Source organism: Nyctibius grandis, chromosome 1 (assembly GCF_013368605.1).
Source record: "Nyctibius grandis isolate bNycGra1 chromosome 1, bNycGra1.pri, whole genome shotgun sequence".
NCBI classification, from domain to species: domain Eukaryota; kingdom Metazoa; phylum Chordata; class Aves; order Nyctibiiformes; family Nyctibiidae; genus Nyctibius; species Nyctibius grandis.
The window spans coordinates 36656020-36679032 of record NC_090658.1 but is presented as its reverse complement, the minus strand read 5'-3'; the positions used below and the strand labels follow the sequence as shown (position 1 = coordinate 36679032).

The 23013-nt window shown below is 38.1% G+C and overlaps 1 protein-coding gene across 2 annotated transcripts in view; it reads left to right on the top strand.

Annotated features, from left to right (window-relative positions):
* The window catches only part of TTC27 (tetratricopeptide repeat domain 27), a 140397-nt gene that overhangs the window by 33861 nt on the left and 83523 nt on the right, over nt 1-23013 (top strand). For both annotated transcript variants that reach the window (XM_068403671.1, XM_068403664.1), the window contains exon 9: nt 14979-15045. In XM_068403671.1, the coding sequence (XP_068259772.1) occupies nt 14979-15045 (67 nt within the window). The remainder of the gene's footprint in view (nt 1-14978; nt 15046-23013) is intronic.

Sequence of the window (23013 nt, the reverse complement as noted above, 5' to 3'; positions counted from 1 at the left end):
ATAATGAACTGATGAGTTGATGGGACTTTTTTCCTTCCTTATCACATAGTCTGGCTAAAACGCTAAAAGACTTTCATTATACGTGGATAGCAATTTCAGTTATCTCGGAGTGAACATTAGTGTCCAGTTTAGAATTCCAGCAGTTGCATTAATTGCTGTATTGTTCTTTTATCCTGGAAAAGCTTCTTGTTCTTTGTGCCTCAGATTAATCATGTTTCAAATGTCAGGTGGCATTAGCTACCATATGGTGATGACACTTTGCTAAATTTTGAAAACATACTTCAGAGTCTGCAATGGTCAGCTTCCTATGAGGATCAACCAGGTCTTTCAAACAAAATGCTGTCCTGCTGTTCAGTGCAATGGGAACACTTGTATAAATTCAGAGCGTCTGTTGCTAGTTACAAGCTATAGTACAAAGTCCTTGTGGTTTTGCACCTGTTTTTTTCATTTTCCTGGCTTTCAGAAATTATGTGCTACATGGGTTTTGGAAATGGCACAGAAGAACAAAAAGCAGCTTGAGATTTGAGGATCATAAGCTTGCTGTTAATGAATATCCTCATTTTCTAATAAATACTTTCTTCTGTGATGTAGTGGTCATTTACTGATGACAGTTATCACACAATTTTTTGTGCATTATTTGTTTCAGAAGTATTAGTATGTCGAAGTAAAAATGGTGACTTTGATGCAGTATTCATCATTCATACCTCTCAAAGCACTTTTCTGATCTGTGAGTTGCAAAATGATGGAATCTGCAGTACTGCTGAAATCTCTTGCCCATGCCAGAAGACAGCAAGGAGCCAAACAATGAGTGAATCCTAATTCCTATGTCTCAGACCAGTGTTTCCTCTGCAGGGGCACATGGATGTTATAAGATCTATCTTTGTGATACAGTGACAGCAACAACCGGCCAGCGAAAAGGCTAGTGAGACAATTCAATGGCATAAGCTACCAACCCAGCATTTGTCAGTAGTTCCTTTGTGGTGTGGGGCTTTTTGCTTGTTTTGTAGCACGTGTTACAATATTTTTCTCCCCCCTCTCCCCACTTGCCAGAATTTTCAGTTATTTTTCTCCTTCTTGTCCCATAAAGTGCAGTGGAAGTCATTAGTGGAGAGATTATTTCCTTTCGTGTGCCTGTTTCTCAGACTGCAGCTTTTTGAAGGGCCAGACACTTGCTTGGCTATATAGTTGAAGTCAACTATATACTATGAAGTCAGACAGTTGCATGTCTGTGGTTTCAGCTATGCCCTTTAACCATTCAGTCCACCCACTGTAATCAGGAATTCATGAGTGGAGTATGTCCTGTGGCTTCATATTTTCTTTATTCCCCAAGTCTTAAACTTGTTTTCTGTTCAAGGCCATATCTAGATCCCGTTTGAGGAGAAAGGAGTGGAGTGAACAGTGGATTGACATATATTCTTGACCCAGTCACTTTTAGTCTTTCACACTGACTGAAGTCAAGGCAAAGCCTTCCCTTTCCTGAGAAGCATTTTCACGCACACTTCATTTTTTAATGCAGTATTGTCCTATATTCAGATTATATCATCCCTCCCGTCTCCACCCTTCTGAAGGAAATTTTGTTTGCCTATTGGTCTTTCTCTTTTTTCTCTTTTTTTTTTTTTTTTTTTAATGAAAAGGTAGAATTTGAGTTTTACAGTGGCTGTCTGCACAGTAGGTTTCTTGACCACAGTATGTCACTTTGAAACCACCACTATCATGTTCTGAATAGTGGCTAGAAACCATCTTGACTGCCAGCTGTGTATGTACATTATAATCCAAGTGGTATGTGAGTTTGGCAGGACTCAAGAAGCTCATTTAAGAAACTAAAAACAACAAACAAAAAAGATGTTCAGTGTTGCTTCCCCATAGGAATGGTAAATGCCGTTCAGTGTGTGGGATAATGTTAAGCAACTGAAACTATTTCAGTCGTAGATGGAGATGAGATTTTATATCCAGCCATGTTGCAGAAATGGTAGTACAATGCCAGCTTTGAGAACTGTTCTTCTGAGGGGATTTAGGATACAAACCTTGTGACTGAGTGGAGTTTAGGTTTGGATTGCTGGCTGTACCCTTGGTGTCTGTACCAGCTATTAGCATATCAATTTGCAAGGAAGCATATACATGTTAAATCATTTAGCATTGGCTTTTCAGCAAAACGTACTTCTTAAAGCTTAGCTATAGCAAATTCCTTGCTTTTCTTTCATGCTTGAGGACTTCAGTCTGTAGAGCAAATACCTCATTTCGTAATTAATAAGCTGGCTTTAGAATTCCTTTAAGTTTCCAAAGCAGTTCTAACTAGACTGTTTTAGGTCTAGCACCACCTTAATGATATCTGTTGTTGACTGCTATTGTCAGCAGTGGATATTTTTTCTAATGTAAGTAAACTTTTAGAGACTGACCTCGTTTTTGAAGAAAGGCAGCCTGCAGGTAAAGAAAAAATATAAATGTGAGCAAATTTTTTCCTATACATTTCACTGTGCTTGCTAGTATTTGTTTTACAGCAAATGTCACAAAACGCCCCTTAATTCAACTGAGATCTTTGTAGCTAAATAATGGTAGCTCAAAATCAGCATGCAGAAATGTTTGTGGATAGCAGAACAAACTGAAAATTGTTACAGCTTCTGGAAAATACTTAATTACAATTCCATAGGATCCTGTGGAATTACCTGAATACACGTTTCCTGCTGTGAAGTAAGTTTCAAGTAGGTTACAATGATCAAATGGCTAAATGAAGTACTATTACAGTATCAGTACAAACATTTTCACCTCCTTGTCCCCAATAACATTTTAAGAGGATATAAAATATTCTTTAGTGTTGAAATATCTCATACCAGCTGCCTTTACAAAAATCCAAGCAACATGTCATGCAGTATGCTTAAGCCAGCTTGTAAATAACATGCATGAACCTGAATCGATTAAATATTTTTTTTAAACCTCTCTCTGTTACATGGATATAAGGAAAGAACAACTTATTTATCAGTAATCCATTTATTTTAAAAAGTGGCAATGTAAACTGTACCCAGCCAGTTTTCTGTGGCATCTGTAATTTGAGGCAGTTTCCTTGAAAGTGTTTGGCTGTTCTATTTCTTCTCTGCAAATTCCTTTTCTTCTAAATACTGAACAGTCTGTGGAACTAAATCTAAAAGAAAACATTTGCCTTATGATAATGAATCTGTATCTAAAACAAAGCATGGGGGGTGGAGAAAAAACACCCCAGTCTGCCTTGCTTACACAAAGGTTTCCTATTCCATCGTATCCAGATTTTGTAGTATATGTATAGGAAGAAAGTGTCTAGAGGTGTCTTCAGATTATCTCACTGCAGGAGTAATGCAACCTAAAGGAAATATTAAAAGATGCTCCTAGGAGTGCGGAAGCATCACTTGGCTAGGACATTTTTCATATTTTATATGAAAATAACTAGTCATGATGGTATAAAATTTATTTTATAGTCAAGCCTTAAGACTGTGGCCAAAACTTTGTATAGAGCCTTGAACCAAACTTTCAGAGGCTGATGGAAAAAGGTATTAAAGTTCCAATTAAAAAATAAAATTAAATAAAAATATTTTAAAAGAACGAAGAATGGGCCAATGTATGATTTAAATAATGTGTTAATATAGTATAGATGCCAAAATGTTGAGAAACTGAGAGGGAAGTGTGTTTCCCTTGTCACTTAGAAATAGCCCAAATTCGATCGCTGTTAGAACAGACAACAGCAGCTGTGTGCCAGCAGCTTGGGAAGAAAATCCCTTCTCATCACTTGATTCATCATTTTTTAACAGGGGAAAGTATTTGGAAATTAGATATGACTATAGAAAATTCTAAGAAAGCAAGGAGAAATGTCCGATGGCTGGTTATTTCTTAGTCTTTTGCTATCTCTCAAGGATCAAATCAGGTCAAAATAGTGTGTTATACTGGAGGTACCTCAGCTCAGTCAATGCCGATGCACCGGTCTTCAGCTGGTAAGGAAAGCATCAGGGAGCCTAACTTTTATTATACAATAATACATTGGATAATAATATATTATACAGTTTACATAATGAGCTGTAGAACCATACTTGAAACAGCTGCATAAGCACTAAATAGCATTAGGACTAAAGGATTTTTAACAGAATTACCAAATATGAGCTTTTGAATCAATTGAGTAATTAGAAAAAAAAATCCCAGTATACGTCTTGGCAATGGAAACACCATGGGAAGCTTGGGTAGGTGAAACAGGAAAACATTTAGCTACTTGAAGTTTGAGAATCTAATCTTAGCTGTCTGGCTGTTCTCTAGTCAATGGTGAGATCAGCACCTGCTGATCATTTCACTTCAGACACTTATTTTACAATGGATTGAATCACTCCGTACATTTGTGTGTATTTTTGCATGGACTCTGAAGGAAGCATAGACAGTTAGCTAGATTAAAGGCCTACAGTTTACATGGTTAAAGTTAGGTAAGATTGATCATGTGCTTATTAAGCTTTTATATATGATTGCAGCCTTCTTTGCAGTTTATAGCAAGGTCATGCTCTATAGCTTGTATCAGAAGTACAAGACAATGGCAGGTAAACAACTGTTTTCACCTGATTTTGTAAGAGAGAGCATTCTCTCTTCCAAGCCATTGAGATGGAAAAGGTTATGTTAAACTGACTGTGGAAGGCCAGAGCTTACATGTGTTGTCCGATGAAAGTAAAAGCTATGACATAAAATCTTGGACAGCATTAAAGGTGATGAAGGTTTTTCTGTTAAATACTTTTTGGCACTCTGGCCTGTCTTTACAAACACATCATGTAAGTGTAAATTATTATTTTTTTGAAACAAACCAATTACAGGTGCCAGACACTACAGTGATCTCACCATGGTCAATTTATGGCTGTTTAAAGTCATTGCTACAAAATATATTGCTGTGCACCAGTATATACAGCTGTGTGAAGAGATTCCACTGGGGAAATAGACTTACTGTCTTGCTATTCAGAATGCTCACATAAAAAACATTAGTCACTTGAAATACCTTTGTGAAACTTCGAAAACACTTGTAAAGTGTTCAGTTTGTTGGGTTTGGCTCTTTTTCATTCAGAAAATTAACACAGCTAGTAAAACTGCATAGAAATACAGCAAATACTCATAAAAATGCATATGTGGTAAGTCTGACCTATCTATTCTTCATCTATCTCATGCTAGTTAACTGTAGTTATAAGCAGTTACCTGAGGAACTTGAATTTGCATTGTCTGCACTTGCAGAGAGGTAATGTGCCAGGAAACATAAGCAAACAAAATCTCAGCAGTTGTCTTCATCTAATATTATACTCTGTCTTCAAGAGTGACTGTGAGAAGACACCTAAGGGTGATTAATAACAGGGCAAGCATGTGTTGTTCCCTTCTCCCGAATACTTTCCCAGCCTCTAAACAGAGATTTCCTGAGCCTAATGTGGCTTGTTTGTGTGGCAGCCCTTAATGCATCTCTCAAATATTTGTCATCTTCCATTAAGCCCATGTAAATTTCTTGCATCAGTACCATCCTTTGGCACAGGTGTCTGTCTACATATTTTGTCTGCTATTCAAAAAATCCTCCAGGTGGTTTTGGTTGCAAGTAGCTTCATTTAGTGATTTCTCTCTCTTATATCCTAACAGTTTTGAAAACTTCTGCAATGTCCCTCTTTGGTTAGTCCTAGTCTAATCAGACATTGCTTTTGTAGAAGTTGTTACATATTTATAAGGCACAAAACATCATTATTAGTCATCATAAAACAACAATCGTTCTAGCTGTCTGTTTCTGAAATTTTTCCAATACTGAAATTACAACTTTGGAAATGAAAGGTCCAGAACAGAACATACTATTCATGGGTGGACAAACAAAGGCTTTGTCATATTTTATGTAGGCTTTATGTTATTAATTTGTGTACTTTAGTATGTTACACTGTTGTTTTCCTAATTAATTACTCACATTTTCATTTGCCTTTTTAACAGCTGCCTAGTACTGAGCTAATGCTTTCATGCAGCTGCAATGCTAAAGAGTTGCTCCAGAATAGAAGTGGTCAGATCAGAGCCCATCATTTTTTGTGAAGCTAGGACTGTGTTTCCTGTTATGCATTGCCTGGCATTTTTATTTTATTACCCTTTTGCTCTATTGTGTAAAGTCTTTCTGCAGCTTCTTATTGTTTATTCACATCCTTACTTCAAAGAATGTCATATCATTTGCAAGTTTTCTCACCTCACTATACATTCTCCTGTTCCAATTTATTAGTATTATAGCACACGGATCACAGCACAAAACCTATGCAGGATTACACCAGTGACCTTCTCCATTGGAATGGCTGACTATCTCATACCATTTCCTATCTTTTAATCAGTTACTGACCTTTGCCAAGACATTCCCTCTTACCTCATATGAAGGCTCAGTTTCTTTGAAAGTCCTTCTTGGTGAGGGACTAATCAAAATCTTAGAGATCCAAGTTGATTTCATCAACCAGCTTATGTATGACCTCACACTGGTTTAACCTTCCAAAAGCCCCCAACAGGTTTGTAATGCAGGAATTTTTTTTTACAGAAGCCTGGCTGACTCTCCCCACACACTTTGTATTTGTCCAAGTATCTCTTAGTCCTTCTGTTCATTAAATAGTCTCTCCTTACTTACCTGCAACAGATGATATGCTTACAAGCCAGTAGTTACATTGATTCCCTGGCTTACAAGCCAGTAGTTACATTGATTCCCTGGCACCAATTTTAAAGTCTAACATCATTTTTGTTGCTCTCTTATCTTCAGGCACTGAGGTAGTTTTAAATGAGAACTTAGACACTGCTTTCAGTGTCTCAGCTATTTGATCCCAAAACCTATTTTAAACCTTTTTTCTGAATACCATTTGGTCCTGTTACTTTCTTAGCATCCAGCGTCTTAGCACGTAACCTCTTTTGCAGCTTTTTAATTTGAGAAAGATTTTTCTCTCCTGTAATTCTCTGCCTTAACCAAAAAGGTTCTCTGGTGGGAATTTTACCATGTTCTTCTACAATAAATACTAATGTGATGAATTAATATAGTTTCTCTGCAATGGCGTTTATACCAGGGCTGTCATTTTGGTCATGTGGACTCTCAAAATTTTTGTCCTGCTGTATTGGAAGGAGGATTTAGCACTGATTTTGTCTCTTTTGGTTAGTTGCTCCTTAAATGTTTTTTGGATGCCATGATTATATTTTTAGAGATATTTCATTATTATTATTTAATATTCCAGAGTTTTTGATCCTTTCTGTATTCTATGTTTTTATATAACTTCAGTTACGTGAAGAACACTGTTTTATTTTTAATAGCTTCCAACAATGTTTTTTAACATTCGTCAACTTTCTAAATCAGTTCTTGAAACAAATATTTAGTCATAATCCAAAAAGGGATACTTTGGAATGATTGCTATTAATTACAAAGGTTATAGCTGACAAAGTCCCAAACTATATAACTAGTTACTTAAACTGGATACCTTATGCATTAGGCTGCCAATGTAGATCTGATTAATCAAATTAAAGAATTGGTTGTAAGTTGTAAGCTGTTGGCATTTAGCTCTTGCTGATTAACTAGAAAATACATTTTTCTGCTGCAGAGTAGATCTTACTCTAAGGTTCTGTTTTATTTGTCTAAAGAACGTCTATTTCTCTTTGTTTCCCTCTTCTATTTCATTCAACTCCCTAAGACAGGATTCAGGAGTGGACAGAAAATACCTTTCAAAGCTGAATGATGTGGTGATTAGTGACTTCTCTTCATATTGTTATGAAAAGATGCCTGATCATATATCCTACAGCAACAAATCCTAAATTCCACTCTGATTTCAACTCTTGAAATTCTCTGGGATGAACTGCTTAACCTGTCCTTGAAATCAGAACAAATACAGGGCATAGAAGTGAAATGTTCATAAAGTACTCTGACAAGAGATAACACAGTCATTAAAAATGCTTAAAACCAAGCTACAATTCTACTCTAGATTCAGATTTAAAACATAGCTTTAAATTTTATTTGATTCGCTATGGAAAATCATTAAAACAATTTCATTTTTCTGTTATCTTTCAAGGTTTGCATTACTGTACTTATGTGTCTTTAAAGCATTGTACATGGATGTGGCAGAAATGGAAATTAGAGACCTATTTTAGCACTGCTTTGATCTGGAAGAACTGCATCTACATGCTTCAAAAAGCTGTGGCAAAAATCTAGCTACAATAAGGAGAGGATGAATCCTTTCTGCTTGAATCAATATATCTTTAGCATGCTGGTCCAGTTTTGTCAACATTTAACTTTCCCTTGGTTTACCCATGCTTTTCTAAAGGTATGGTCATGTCACTTAACATTCTGATTGCCTAGCTGCTGTGGTGTTCCTGTTATAATATTTAAAGTTTTCTTGCTTCCTTTTTTGCCCCCCCCGCCCCAGATAGTGAAACTTGTTATTTTTTACCTGAAGTCACATTTGACTTAGTGGCTAGTGTTTAGTGACTTCAGTTGACTGCCTCAAGCTGACTATGCGTATTTCTGCTAGCAGCTGACATTGGACAAGGAAAGAAGCAACTGAAGCAGAAAAATTCTTTGTTACTTTCCTGTTTTCATGAGAAATTTTCTCAAGGAAAAAACCAGTGATATATATGACAGAATTGTTTCCTAGCAGTGTTGTCTAAAACTTTCAAAAAAGCCCACCGATAACATTGGGTTTTTTCTGTGGGAAGATGGGGGAAAATGTATTACTGTAATAATTAATAAACCTTTTTTCAACTGGTCTCGTCACCAAAATTCAGAACCACACAAGTTAAATCAGGAAGGAGGAATAATAGTTAGCTTTCCTTATTGGCAGAGTCCAACTTGACTGAACACAACAAGAATAAAAGGTGATGTCAAGGTCTTCACTTGCTTTTCAAAGCCCTTTCTCATAAGTACTCAACCAAAAGCATAGTTGGTATTTCCTGTGGCCACGCTCACACAGCTTGCTCAAGCTGATGGTATTATGAAACATCAGCATAAATGGTATGAAGCATGTGTGGAACCTTCATCATGGGAGGTCTTTAGGAGTAGACTGTATAAACATTTGTCTGAAGTTAGAGGTTTGTAGAGCTGGAAGAAGACCTGGAAGATCTCTCAAGCTTTCTTCCACTGTAGAAATTGTTGTCTTTCAGCTACTCTGGTCATGTTCTTCCCTACAATAATGTGCAAATAATTTTTAAAAAATTCTGGTCAGTAATGCCCTTCCTTTCTTATCCACCCACACAATTTGCTTTATTAGGTGCCTTGTGTTGTTGCAGGATAAAACTAGTTGGTTGATTAATCAGACAGTTATTATTATCAAAAAGGTGAAAAAACCCTTTTTATGAAACCTAGAACCTTAAAGAACTGCAGTTATATAATTTCATTTCAGTTTTGAGCTACCTACTTACTTTATATCAGTTCACACAGATGTTTGCACTTGCACATAAATCTCTCAATAGTTTTAAAAAATATGTACATTTTATTCCTGTGGCTTATGTTGCTGTGAATAATCATCAACTCTAAACCCCAACCCCCCAGACATTTTGAGGAAAGTTTGATAAAGCATCAAGAAAAGCACTACTAAAAAGTAGCTCTCCTAAGTTACAAAAGAGAGGAAAAGGAATCTTATCTCCTAACAGAAGCAGGAAATCGAATCTCAGAAGGGGCTGTAATTATGCTTTTGCTTTGTCTCTCAGCCTACCTGTATTTGGCTGCAGTCCTTTGAGTAAATATAATTTGAATTGGCAGAGCAGAATTTGTTTCAAACTCATCCCTTAATTTCCTGAATGTTTCATTTGTACTCATTCCTAGGCCATTCTAGTCTGATGAATGTTGGTGGTTCCTAAAGAATGGCCATTTTAGAAAAACTGAAGCAGTGCTCTCCAGAGAGAACTTTCCCTTCCTGTGGTGTTTTCCCACAGCCCCCCACATCCCATTCCTCCATATAACAGGAGTGGAATGTGGAAGACACTCATGCCATCAGGAAGGAGGCTTGGCACTCTGCTACACAGGAAATTCTTTTTGTGGGCATGCTAAGATAGAATAAGAGTGCTTCAATGGCATCAGTTTTTCTTATCTTGGGTGCTTTGCTGCTTACTCTTAGAATTCTTCTCAATGTCTTAACACACTGTATCGTGTCTTTTCTTTAGAGGAAGAGACAAAACACATCAGGCACTCTGGCCTTTTTTTACAGCTGACAGATAAGGAAGTGATGGGGGAGATGAGATAACTTAAAAGTAAAAAGCAATATAGTAGTAATAAGTTTCAAAATATAGTAGTAATAAGTTTGAAAATACATTCTTGCTACACGTTGGTAGAATTTACCAAAAGAAAACCAATGTGTTTTACCTTTTCTATCTTGACCACTTTAAACTAGAAGCACTAGAAGGCAGAGGAATGTTCTCTACTGAAAAGCAGATTCTTACTTCATTTGGGATATTCAGTCACTCTGTAAATAAACGGCAATTTACTGCATTTCTCAAACTGTTTGTGCTGTCTCTTTTCCACTCTCACAGGTTATGCATAGTCTCATTAAGTATACTCGGGTATGAAGACGGGGTAAACTCATTATGACAGCCGCATCTTTTAGTTGTTCTTCAGAGCCTACAGTATGCCCTGGACAGAGCATAAATATATTTGTCATTCGTCAGGAAGAAAAATGAAACTACATTAATTTTTTTTACTAAGATTAAAGGGGAAAAATCCTTACCAAAAAAAAAGGGAAAAAAAACCCAAACCAAATCCTTCAGTGTTCTACATGAGGTAGTTGGAATAGGATGGCAAGAGAGATCAGTGTTGTGATACCTACTAACATGCACAATGTAGAGAGAAATTTTTAAGTGCAGTGTAAAAAAAAGGCAGCTATTTCTATCTTTCAGTAAGAAATGGACTCTATTCTTCCTTTTGTTAACAAAACATAAGGCTGAAAAATGTAAACTGTATCATTAAATGAAAATTTAGTGAAATTGTTGAGGTTGGAAGGGGACTTCTAGAGATCAAAGTCTTGTCTCCAAACTAAGGTATGTAAAGTAGGGAGTATAATTTCCATATGTGATCTGTCATCATAATTAATATGCTATCTTTGCAATTTTAACCTATAACATGAGGCCTGCTGCAAAGTTTAAGGAATAGTGTGTGAATAGGGCGGTGGGCGAATCCCATCCCGACCTTCCTCCCCTCCCCGCGTACCCCTGAAGAATAGGTATGAGGTGCTGGAGCCTGAGCGTCTTCCTGAGTGTCAGGAAGACACGAATCTAGGTGAAGGACCTTCTAAGGGGCTACGTAAACAGAAGCAACCAACTAGGAGGGTTGCAACCAGCTCCAAAAAGGAGAAAAGAAAAGTAATTGTTATAGGTGACTCCCTGCTAAGGGGATCGGAGGGCCCCATATGCAGGCCAGACCCAACTCACAGGAAAGTCTGCTGCCTCCCTGGGGCTCAGGTAAGGGATGTTGCCAGGAGGATTCCTGAACTGGTGAGGCCCTCTGACTACTACCCACTATTAGTATTCCAGGTGGGTAGGGATGAGATTGAAGAGAGAAGTCCCAGGATAATCTAAAAGGGACTTCAGGGCCCTGGGGCGTTCGGTGAAGGGGGTAGGTGCACAGGTTATATTCTCTTCAATTCCTTCGGTGTTAGGCGAAAATAGGGAAAGGACTATGAAAATACAACAGATTAATATGTGGCTAACAGACTGGTGCCATAGGTGGGATTTTGGGTTCTTTGACCATGGGGCGGCTTTCATGGCACTGGGCCTGCTTATGCTGGATGGGGAACAGCTGAGTCAGAAGGGGAAAAGGGTTATGGCCCAGAAGCTGGCAGGGCTGATGAAGAGGTCTTTAAACTAGGTTCGATGGGGGAGGGGGATAAGACCAGGGCAACTGCAAATGAACATAGGGGCGACAGGCCTGCATCGGGGGCAAGGCCACTAGCCCAGCTGAAGTGCATTTACACCAATACACGCAGTATGGGCAACAAACAGGAAGAGCTAGAAGCCACTGTACAGCAGGAAGGTTATGATGTGGTTGCCATCACAGAAACATGGTGGGATGACTCTCATGACTGGAGTGCTGCTATGGATAGCTATAAGCTCTTTAAGAGGGACAGGCGAAGCAGGAGAGGCGGTGGGGTAGCGTTGTATGTTAGGGAGTGCTTGGACTGTGTGGAAATTGAGGAAGATGATGAGGATGACAAGGTTGAATGTCTATGGGTTAAGATCAGGAGGAAGGTCGTCAGGGCAGACATTACGGTGGGAGTCTGTTATAGACCACCCAACCAGGATGAGCAGGTGGACGAGGTGTTTTACAAGTGACTGTCAGAAGCCGCCCGGTCGCTGGCCCTTGTACTCGTGGGCGACTTCAACTTGCCGGATGTCTGCTGGAAATACAACGTGGCAGAGAGGAAGCAATCTAGGAGGTTCCTCGAATGTGTGGAGGACAACGTCCTCATGCAAGTGGTAAATGAGCCCACTAGAGGAGGGGCCCTGCTTGACCTGTTGCTTGTGAACAGAGAAGGACTAGTGGGAGATGTGAGGGTCGGTGGCCGTCTTGGAAATAGTGACCACGAAATGTTAGAGTTTTCGATAGTGGGGGAAGTAAGGAGGGGCAAGAGCAGAACTTCTGCCTTAGATTTCTGCTGGGCAGACTTTAGCCTTTTTAAGAGGTTGGTGGACAGAGTCCCTTGGGAGTCAGTCCTGAAGGGCAAAGGAGTCCAGGAAGGCTGGACGTGCTTTAAAAGGGAATTGCTAAATATTCAGGAGCAGGCTGTCCCGGTGTGTAGGAAGACAAGCCGTCGGGGAAAAAGACTAGCCTGGTTAAACAGGGAACTTAGACGAGAACTTAAGGAAAAAAAGAGAGCCTATTTGCTCTAGAAGAAGGGTCGGGTAACTTGGGAGGTCTATAGGGATGTTGCCAGGTCGTGTAGCGAGAACATTAGAAGGGCCAAAGCTCAGTTAGAGCTTGATTTGGCTGCTACGGTCAAAGATAACAAAAAAAGCTTCTACAAATACATTAACAGCAAAAGGAGGGTCAAGGAGAGCCTCCACCACTTGCTGAATGAGGAGGGTAGTGTAGTGTCAAGGGATGAGGAAAAGGGAGAGGTGCTCAATGCCTTCTTTGCCTCAGTCTTTAATGTCAAGACCGGTTGTCCTTAGGACACTCGGCCCCCAGAGCCTGAAGTTAGGGGCGGGGGGCTGTGTGAACCCCCCTGTAATCCAGGAGGAGTTGGTTACTGACCTGCTGTGCCAGTTGGACGCCCACAAGGCTATGGGCCTGGATGGGTTTCACCCCAGAGTAATGAAGGAACTGGCAGATGAACTTGCCAAACCACTCTCTATTATCTGATCTGGTGGAGGGTAGGAAGGCCCTACAGAGGGATCTGGACAGGTTAGATAGATGGGCTGAGACCAACGGCATGAGGTTCAACAAGAACAAGTGCTGGGTCTTACACTTTGGCCACAACAACCCCATGCAGCGCTACAGGCTGGGGGAAGAGTGGTTAGAAAGCGGCCCGGCAGAAAGAGACCTGGGGGTGCTGATCAACAGCCGGCTAAACATGAGCCAGCAGTGTGCCCAGGTGGCCAAGAAGGCCAATGGCATCCTGGCCTCTATTAGGAATAGTGTAGCCAGCCAGTCTAGGGAAGTGATCGTCCCTCTGTACTCGGCACTGGTGAGGCCGCACCTTGAATACTGTGCCCGGTTCTGGGCCCCGCACTTCCAAGAAAGATGTTGAGGTGTTGGAGCGAGTCCAGAGGAGGGTGACCAAGCTGGTGAAAGGTCTGGAGGGTGTGACCTATGAGGAACGGCTGAGGGAGCTGGGGTTGTTTAGCCTGGAGAAGAGGAGGTTCCGAGGTGACCTTATTGCAGTCTACAACTACCTGAAGGGAGGTTGTAGTGGAGTGGGAGTCGGCCTCTTCTCCCAGGCATCTAGCGATAGGACAAGAGGACATAGCCTCAAGCTTTGCCAGGGGAGGTTCAGGTTGGTTCAGCATTAGGAAGAATTTCTTTTCAGAAAGGGTTATTAGACATTGGAATGGGCTGCCCAGGGAGGTGGTGGAGTCATCATCTCTGGATGTGTTTAAGAAAAGACTGGCCATGACACTTAGTGCCATGGTCTAGTAGACATGGTGGTGTCAGGGCAATGGTTGGACTCGATAATCCCAGAGGTCTCTTCCAACCTGGTTGATTCTGTGATTCTGTAATTTAAGCTTATGTATATAGCCATTATATCGTTTAGTGATGACCTCTGTTCTGTGGTATGACTTAGGATATATTTTCACTTGATGTCTCTGTTTTCACAGGAAGCTTGAATTGTAGCCTTGGTACTCTTTGTGCTACTTGGAGATGTCTCTCGTAGTATATTTGTAAATGTTGGTGGGCTGTTGTCTAAGGACAACATCCACCCATGTAGAGTTGTAAGCCCAATTTCTTTATCATCTCTGTAAACATGTCCAATTGTGAATAAAATCATTTTAAATCTTATCTCTGTGTATTCTTCTGGATTTCCCCCTTTGTGTACCACAAGCTAGTGGTAATGCCAGTTAGTGAGAAATGGACCCCTGTGGTGATGTTCCTTGAGTGACTAGAAAGAGAGTATGTGCTTTAGATTACCCTTTAGCACTTTTTGAGCATGAGTGGTTTTTTGCTTTGCAGAATCTGTGTTCAATTAGTCATAGAATTTTAACTGAAAACAGACCTCTGTAAAAACAGGGAATGGATTTTAAATTGTTTAGGTTTTGTAAAATTATTATTCCCATAAGCTTAGACTGAGCAAGACGTTTCAATTTAGAATGGTCTTGGAAAGGCACTACTAAAATACCTTGGTCCCCTAAATGATTCTTTCTTTCTGTGACTGTTCTAGGTCTAGGCCTTCTGCACATACTGTACTCCCATTTGTCGTTGTAACAGTTTTCCAGAATGTCCTTTAGATTCCTGCAAGTTTGAAAAACATTTTCTGCGTAGTGGTGTTCTAGAGATTAAATCCGCATTGGTTTATTTTATTTTTTTTTCTTTGCAGTATAGACTTCCAAAAGAACAATCCAATACACAAATTAACTGAAGAGGAACTTCTGGCTTTTACTTCAGTAAGTAACTTATCTGGACTTCATAGTAAACGTATTTTCACTTCATGTTTAAGTTAAGTACAGAGCAGTAACCTGTCAATCACATTAATCATGAAACTGTTTGTAAACCAAATTTGTTTTAGTACTCAGTCATTTCATTAACTTTTTCTTATTTCAAGAAATTAAAGTGATGCAGAAGTTCAACCCAGTTTTGAGCCATTCTCATGCAGGATAAACTTGACATCTAAAAATTTAATTTCACTTGAAGATGTGCACAAAACATTTTTTATGTGTTTGTTTTAGTTTTTATTAACTCTGTGAATTATAATGTAATAATAAACTATGCATTTTTACAGCAAACTCTTCCTATGGCACTAGTGTTTAAGGTGTTCTTCTTTGAACAGTGTTTAAGTGGAGTTCAAAAGGAATTTCACCTTTATTCTGTCAGATTTATTCAGTGTATGTATCAGATGTTCTGCTTAGATATCTTTCTTCCCAGTTCAGTGGCTGATTTGCTGCAGAACAATTCTGTAACTTCCGAAGAAGCCTTGAAAATTTTAACTCAGTATTTTTTCGGTGTAATTTTGTTACTGAAGACAAAACATAATTTGCTTCCTTCCTCAGTCTTTTCTGATTTTGAGTGTTTTTCAACTGGTTTATATGGGGCGAGGGGCTGGGGACAGACGGGTGAAGGAGGAAAGGCCAGTGATTATATTGCCTTTTTTGCTTACATTCCACAATGTTAGACTTCAGCTTTGGTACAGTAAAGAGGGCTTGCTCTCACACCCAAGCCTTGTTGTCTGAGACCCTTTTGCCATAGAGTGCTATCTGAAAAAGTAAGTTCTCGTTAAGAGTTTGCAGATAGGATCTCAGCAAAAATCCCTTTGATTTCAATTGAGCTAGAATTTTATCACTGACACTGGTAATTACGTGAAAGTACTATGGACACAGTACTCTAAGGTTAACTATGGTAATGTTTGTTGGGGTTGTTTTGCAATGGTAAAAGGAAGTTCAATATGTAAAAAAGAAAATCCTAATCTATTTCTTAGATAGATAAATGTAAAATAGTTGGTTTTGAAGTAATGTTTGTTTAGGTCCCTATGCTAATACAGTACATGTAAGATCTGCATGAGGGAGCTGAGTAAACCAAACTATAAAACAGTTTGGTTTATGTAGGTTTTCTGTTTGTTGCTACAATGATCGTAGTGCTTTCTCATGATATATTCATAGTTTCTGAAGTATTTTGTTTTGAGCTACCATTTTGGGTTTTTTTTAAAGTTGGGAATAGAGAGCAGGAAAAAAATGAAATGTAGAAAAAATGAGAATGTCCACTCTCACTTCAAATTGTAGTAATTGAAGTACCCAATAAGGATATTAAAGAATGCTGACCATTAAAGGAGAGGAAAAAAGTTACAGAAAGACTAAATATGTACAAAGTAAGGAAATGCACACATAGAAAAGGCCATAGGAATGAAAAAAACCTGGTGAACTGAGTACTGCAAACTTTTTTTTAAAAGTGGTGAAACTATTACAGTATAATTTTTTTGCAAAAGTAATGTTAATGCAAATTTCAAGACTTGCATATGATTTCATTAAAACAAGCCCTGCCATTTTTGTTGTTAAAATAATAGATTTTAAATTGAGGGTTTTCTGTGAAAACTCAGATACTGCTTCTCATATTTTATTTCCTCCATGACCTTTTTTTGTATACTCCCCACTTCAGGCTTCCCACTACCCACTGTTGTTTGCATAATTCTTGGGTGGAAAAGCAGCCATTTATACCCCTGAATCATGACATAACTTCTCCACGTGTTTTATCATTTTAATATTAAATGGAGTGATATTGTGATAACAGAACATCTTTAACAAGATCGGCCCTACTCCAATAATGGTGTACTTTCCAGAATAATGAAACTAGGAGTGGGGTTTACTTGTTTCTTCAGGTTTTACAGCAGAGGAGAAAAAGTCAAGATATAACATATACTAGGCAAGAAAGATAATCAGCTTTACTGTCATCTTTTATCTGACATTGCTTGAGAGATCATATTACCTGTTATCTGAGATGTAAGAGATCTGTTGGGTGAATTCTTCATAACGATGAGAAAATAAAACTGCATTTTTCTGCCATCTAGTGGCTGATTCCTCAAAAATCACAGGAGAGCTGATGAACTTGCCCTTAAATATTTATTGCAGTGACTGTGGGGAGCTTATGTTTTCATTCATTTATTTATTTATCTTTTTATAGAGCTTCTAAGTCAGCTACAGCTTGCTTCACACTTGTAAGATCAGCAGCCACTGTCAGGCTAGATCTCCAGAGAAACACAGCTGAAAGAGATGTATAGGCTTCCCTATCACTTTGTGCTCTGAGTAGCAAAAAAGAAGGGTCTATAGGGATAAACAAACAGGAATGTAGATCTCTCTATTAGTGCAGAAATCAGTGGACAGCAGTGACTTAAAGAAGTAGCTGGTATCCTAAAAATTAAAGGAAATAATAAATTTCAATATCAGAATAGTATTCTTTTAAACTGTTGCATAATGTTTCCAGTTTAACTAGATGTAGGAACACAATTCAGTCTTACCATTGTTTTCTCTTTTGATCTTGACATATGCTCCTAAGACACAAACAAGAACAAGTATGAATTCTAACATTACCATCCCAAGTCTTTCCTGGAAACTGAAAACAGGAATCAGATATTAGCTTATATAATTTCTTCTCAATAAAGGCATCTTTTGTGGAGTTTGCACATTTACAAATTGTGGGTAGTCACTGCAGAATTTCGTGTTAAAATCTCTGAGCTCTTCTGCGTCTTAGCTCTGAGTCACTGAGGCGAGCAAATGCATTGCTCTGCTCCCTGGCAGTAGGGATGTTCTGTGTGAATGTTAACACAGCCTTGGCTCTTACGGTGTCTGCTAGCTGAGTAAATAAGTGGCACACCGCAAATGTTATCATTTGAATTTAAGGTATTTACCAAGCTTTGGTACTACGTAGTGAAACGGGCAAATGAGCACTATATCGATGCTGCTCTAGTAATTTCTTTAGCATCATTTAAACTGCTGTGTGTGTGTGTGTGTGTGAGCAGGCATCTTTTCAGCCTACATGTGGATTCCTAAATCTGCAGGCTGGTTAGATGGTTGTCATGCATTCATCTGATATCTGCTGAAATTTGTTTCCTGAAGAAAGGAGGGCATTTCAAGATATCTTAGGAAACTTGAGAAATTGTAAGGCGTTTTTAATAGGTCAGCGAATCGTCAAGAGATCCTCTTGCTTTGGACATTGCAAAACAAATGCATGTGACGTGCAATTTCTCTCGAGCAGAGAGAATTAAAGTCCAGGTACTATAAGAGGAAAAGGATGATCAAAGTGAACTCAAGTAGGTGATGTTGTCCTGCCTCATACTAGGTGTAGTTTGGCAAACAGGCATTCTAAACTCCCTGTTATATCTGTAGAAGTTGAAAATTACTAGATCTGTAAGATAGATTATAGATACATATGTATATTTTAAACAACATAGCTTACAGTCCTAAAAATAACACTATTAGTCACTGCTTGGTGACTGTGGTCAATACAAAAGGATTACTGCTTTTCATATACTGAAGTCACTTGGGAATAGTTGCCATTCTCCTAAAAGTACTAACTTTTGTAACTAAGCATTACTTTTAGTATTGTTAATTTTTGAAGCAAGGTGTGGGGATGTATCAAATCCTGTGTACTTGTGTATGTAGTCTTATTGGCTGGGATAGCTCCTATTGGTACAATAATTTGGATTTCAGTGCTTGAGGTGTTCTAGTCAAATCTGTTCACCTATCATCAGCATAATATTTCAACTTTTAAGCTGTTCATCTATAGCTAAAATTAAATACATTTGATTTTTTTTCCTGCTTATAGTTAAATTGTTGATTTGATATCTTCACATGAGAAGTAATGTAGCTCACATGCACTTAAGAATAAACACAAAATTAAACATTTGATTTTAAGGGGAATTAAATATTCTTTATGTCATGCATAATGGTTTAAGGAAACCATTGTAATGTCTTTAACTCATTCTATTATGGTAAGCACTTGGACTCCAAAGAAAGCTAAGGTATTATTTAGAAATCAAATATCACATAAGCTGCTTCAGAGACACAGTTATGCATAATGCTATTTGGCAAACTTTCTGATTTAGCTAACTGAATATTGCATTTTAAAGACATTTTTAAGAGAGGAAAAGAGGGACAGTAAACCAGTAGTGAAACCCAGTGCTTCACTGTTAGAATTACTGGTTTCTTCCTTATAGCAAACGTCTTTCCCCAGAGCTACCTGTATAGGAAGTAGGAAGTATATGATGCAAGAATCCAAAGAACTGACTCAGTACTGCTTTCCTATTGAGGTTTTGTAGCTTAGTTTACTCCCAGCTCCCCAAGTTAGTTTTACAATGCCTAAATATGCTTCCTTATCCCATGTTTAATTTCAGTTGATTGTTTTTAGTATAAAAACACAAATGTGAAGTCTGCTGGGGTTTATGTTGGGTAGCAGTTTTTCCCTAGAAGTTCACAAGTACATCACTGATCTGTGTTTCAGTGACCCAAATACTTTTTCAGAAAAACAAAATCCTTTTCTTAAATGAGCAAAAAGTAAGGTCTTAAAACCACTTCTATTAAATATTTGCTGTTTGCATTATTTTGAATAGGTAATGCAATTAAGACAAAATACCAAAGAGGAGATTAAATGAACAACACTGTTATATAAATGTACATGATATTTCAGTATATTTTTAAAAGAATTTTTTAAAAATTACATTTAAAGCTTTATAAAAGATGTCCATCATATGAACATAAACTTTAGAACAGGAAACTAAAAAGTATTTCTGAAATGTAAAAGAGTTCCAGGAACTTATGAAAGCTCTATGTAAGAACAGGTAAATCTTCCTTTATGTTTTAATTTTAAGATTATGCAGTACTTGCAGGGAAATAGGGGAAGGATTAAATACTGGATGGTGTTACACTTTTCTCTTACAAAAGAGAAAAATGTCTGTTAAAAAAAAAAAACGCACTAGTAAGATTAGATTCTGCAATACAAGTTCTTACGGCTTTGTAGAAAGCTTATACTGTAACTTATAGTTTACATACTGGGGAGGCAATTCAGTGTTTAATAGTCTGCTATGACACTCCAACAGAATATCCACGATTAAGGAGCTGCAGCTGGTCCTTAACATTAGCCCTTCCATCTGTCCTAGCCCTCACTTTGTCCAGGAGAAATGGCTTTGTGGTAAATATGATGAGCACTTAGTCCAGTGTGGGAGAATATTACTTTTTTCTCTTATTAGTGTGTTATGCTCAAGGGACTTTGAGTGGTAGTGACAGTATTAACCTATAGGGGACTGAGGAGAAAAAGTAACCAGAAACTGTGGAAGAGAAGCCTCTTGCTTTGTGCTTCCCAGATCTTAGCCCCATATTTGTATCCTTTGGAATCCATAGAAGACGAGAAGGGAAAGAAAAGGGACCGTGGAAAATTTAGTTGCACTGGTTTGTTGTACTCCTGAGACTTCTGTCATTTATGGAGAGTAGAGCCGTTGGTTTCTTTATTAAGTGGTGAAAACTGGGAAAAGGAAGCTCTGGCAGCTCTTCTGTCTATCGACACTTTGAACAGGTGAGGATATGTTTCTTAAACAGGAAAAAAAAGTGTAATAGCTTTTATTTTGCTCAGAGGACAATACTTAAAAATTATTCACTATCTTCTAACAAAAATACCTGATCATTCTGAAGTTGTTCCAGTAATGCCATGAAGGATCCCAAGGACTTGGAGAATGCGGAGGGAGTCTGTCAAAATCCAAGGAATACTGTGTATTCCAAAGATAGACCAGATGGGAATGCTTCATGTCTTCTGTTTTTCCATTGTGTTGAGCTACTCACTCCATAAGATGCTGGTTTTACTGAGGAATTTGAGAATGGTTGGAGAGATTTTTTTTTTTTTTCCAGAGGTGGGCATTTATTGAGTGTAATAGAAACTGATGTTGTATGGTACCTTTGAAAATCACAGCAAAGAATTATAGTGCACATTTTATTGAGAGTGTGTGTGTGTATATGCATATATGAATACTTCTGCTTTTCACTGTAGGAAGGGGGCTGTGGGAGGAAGGAGTGAAGGGTGGAAATGGGAATGCTTCGTTTTTCTCATCTTTTGTATGGCATTTGTGATATTAATATGGAACTAGGGAGCAATCAAATCACAGCATATGATACTTTTAATGTTAAGCCTTCCTATTAAAATCTCTATAAAACTAACATGCCAATTTGGTTTCTAAAGAGAAGTTGTTTATATAGCTTAAATAAAAGCAGTGCATTTTTCTCTGCTGAGAAAATGGCTGCAGTTTTCTATGTTTTATAACCAGCAAGAGCATTGAAAAGCTCATTAAGAGTGCCATGTGTCTCTACTGCTCTAACTTTTGTGGCTTTATAAAAAGTCTCTTTCACTTAGCTTCTAAGCTGCGTTGCCCATTTTGAATAGCCTCTGTTGGTTACAAGATTAAAACACTGCAAAGACTTTCTCTCAGCAAAGCCCTGCTAGTACTAGTAAGACTTTTTTAAAGTAAATGAATTCAAAGCTATTCTATTCTTTTTTATTTCTTTTTTTTTTTTTTCTTCTAAGCACTTTTATTCAAAAGTCTGAATCATTTTGCAGGAATGTCAGGTTCTAAACACTAGCTGCTGATTTAATACATGTATGTTTTCTGGCCTGTCACACATTACTGGGAAATCGGATTGAGTATAACAAAAGAGAAGCTGCCTCTTTCTGCTGGAGTATCATGTGCAAAGACTCAACTAGGATTCTTGGAAGCTTATTCACAAAGTGTCTGGTACTTAGGTTTACAATATATTGTGGATAGGAAATTAACCTAGTGTTATTTTTGCTGCTGTTGTGTTGTATGCATTTAGATGTTTTAGGGTAAAGTAACTGGGTGCATGTAGTACATGTGTTGCAGGGCAAGGGGGAAGCTTGCATTCCATTCCAAGACTGGGATTAAGTAACAGTCTGTTTGAAGTTGTTTTATTTTACAAAATATCAGATTTCAACATAATTGACAGTTTTATCCCTTTCAACTTTGTTCTCCTCTGTGGTCTACATTCTTCCATGAGTCCATGGGATCGACAGCTCTGCTTGCATCATATCTTACAGGAGATGATTCCTGATTTATTGTGTGCCTTTCAGAGCAGGAAGAATTTTGGGATAGCCTTTCCTTTCTAGAATAGTCTACTCTCTTGTATAATCTGTACAGAATTACTCAAGCGATAGATTTTAGTGGTCTCACTGAAACCGCAGTGGTAAGAGAACCTGAAAATCATGTTTAAATATTAATAGATTATTTGCTTGTCTAAAGGTTTGAGAAGTTAAGCAGGCAAATTTGATGACAGTTAGTAACATTTTTCCCACAGCAGCCTTTCTTCTCCCCCTCCTTCTTTGTCTATCAGCAGCTCTTATTTTTTCTATCAACCTCTCTGACAGCCAGTTGATGTGGTGCAGGCTTCCCTTCCCCCTCTTGTGACCTTCACTAGTTGTAACTATTATAATTTACTTCAGCAAGAAAGATTTCATTGCAACAAGAAGATGAAATTAAACCCCCTATTCGACAAAATGCTGTCTGAGATATCTGAAGGAAATAAGACATTCTCACTATTCTGTGTAGTGCTTAATATTCCCTTTTTGACAATATTCTGATTATCAATTCATATGTTACCAGTAGTAGCAATCACTTTTTTTAGTGATTTATATTTACTGATCTGCCTGTTTGGCTGGGGAGGGGGCAGATGAGCTAAACAAGGGGTAAATCCAAGTCTCCCTTTTTTCAAAGTAAATTTAGGTTTTTGTTCTTTTACCATATGTGAGGAAGAATTACTCTTAAAAGTTTATTTAGCTATCCTAATGTCTTGCCCTCATCTCCTCTGCCTAGTTTTAGTATTGTCCTTTCATTTGGTTTTTTTTTTCCTACCCCAAGATTTCAAATATTACTC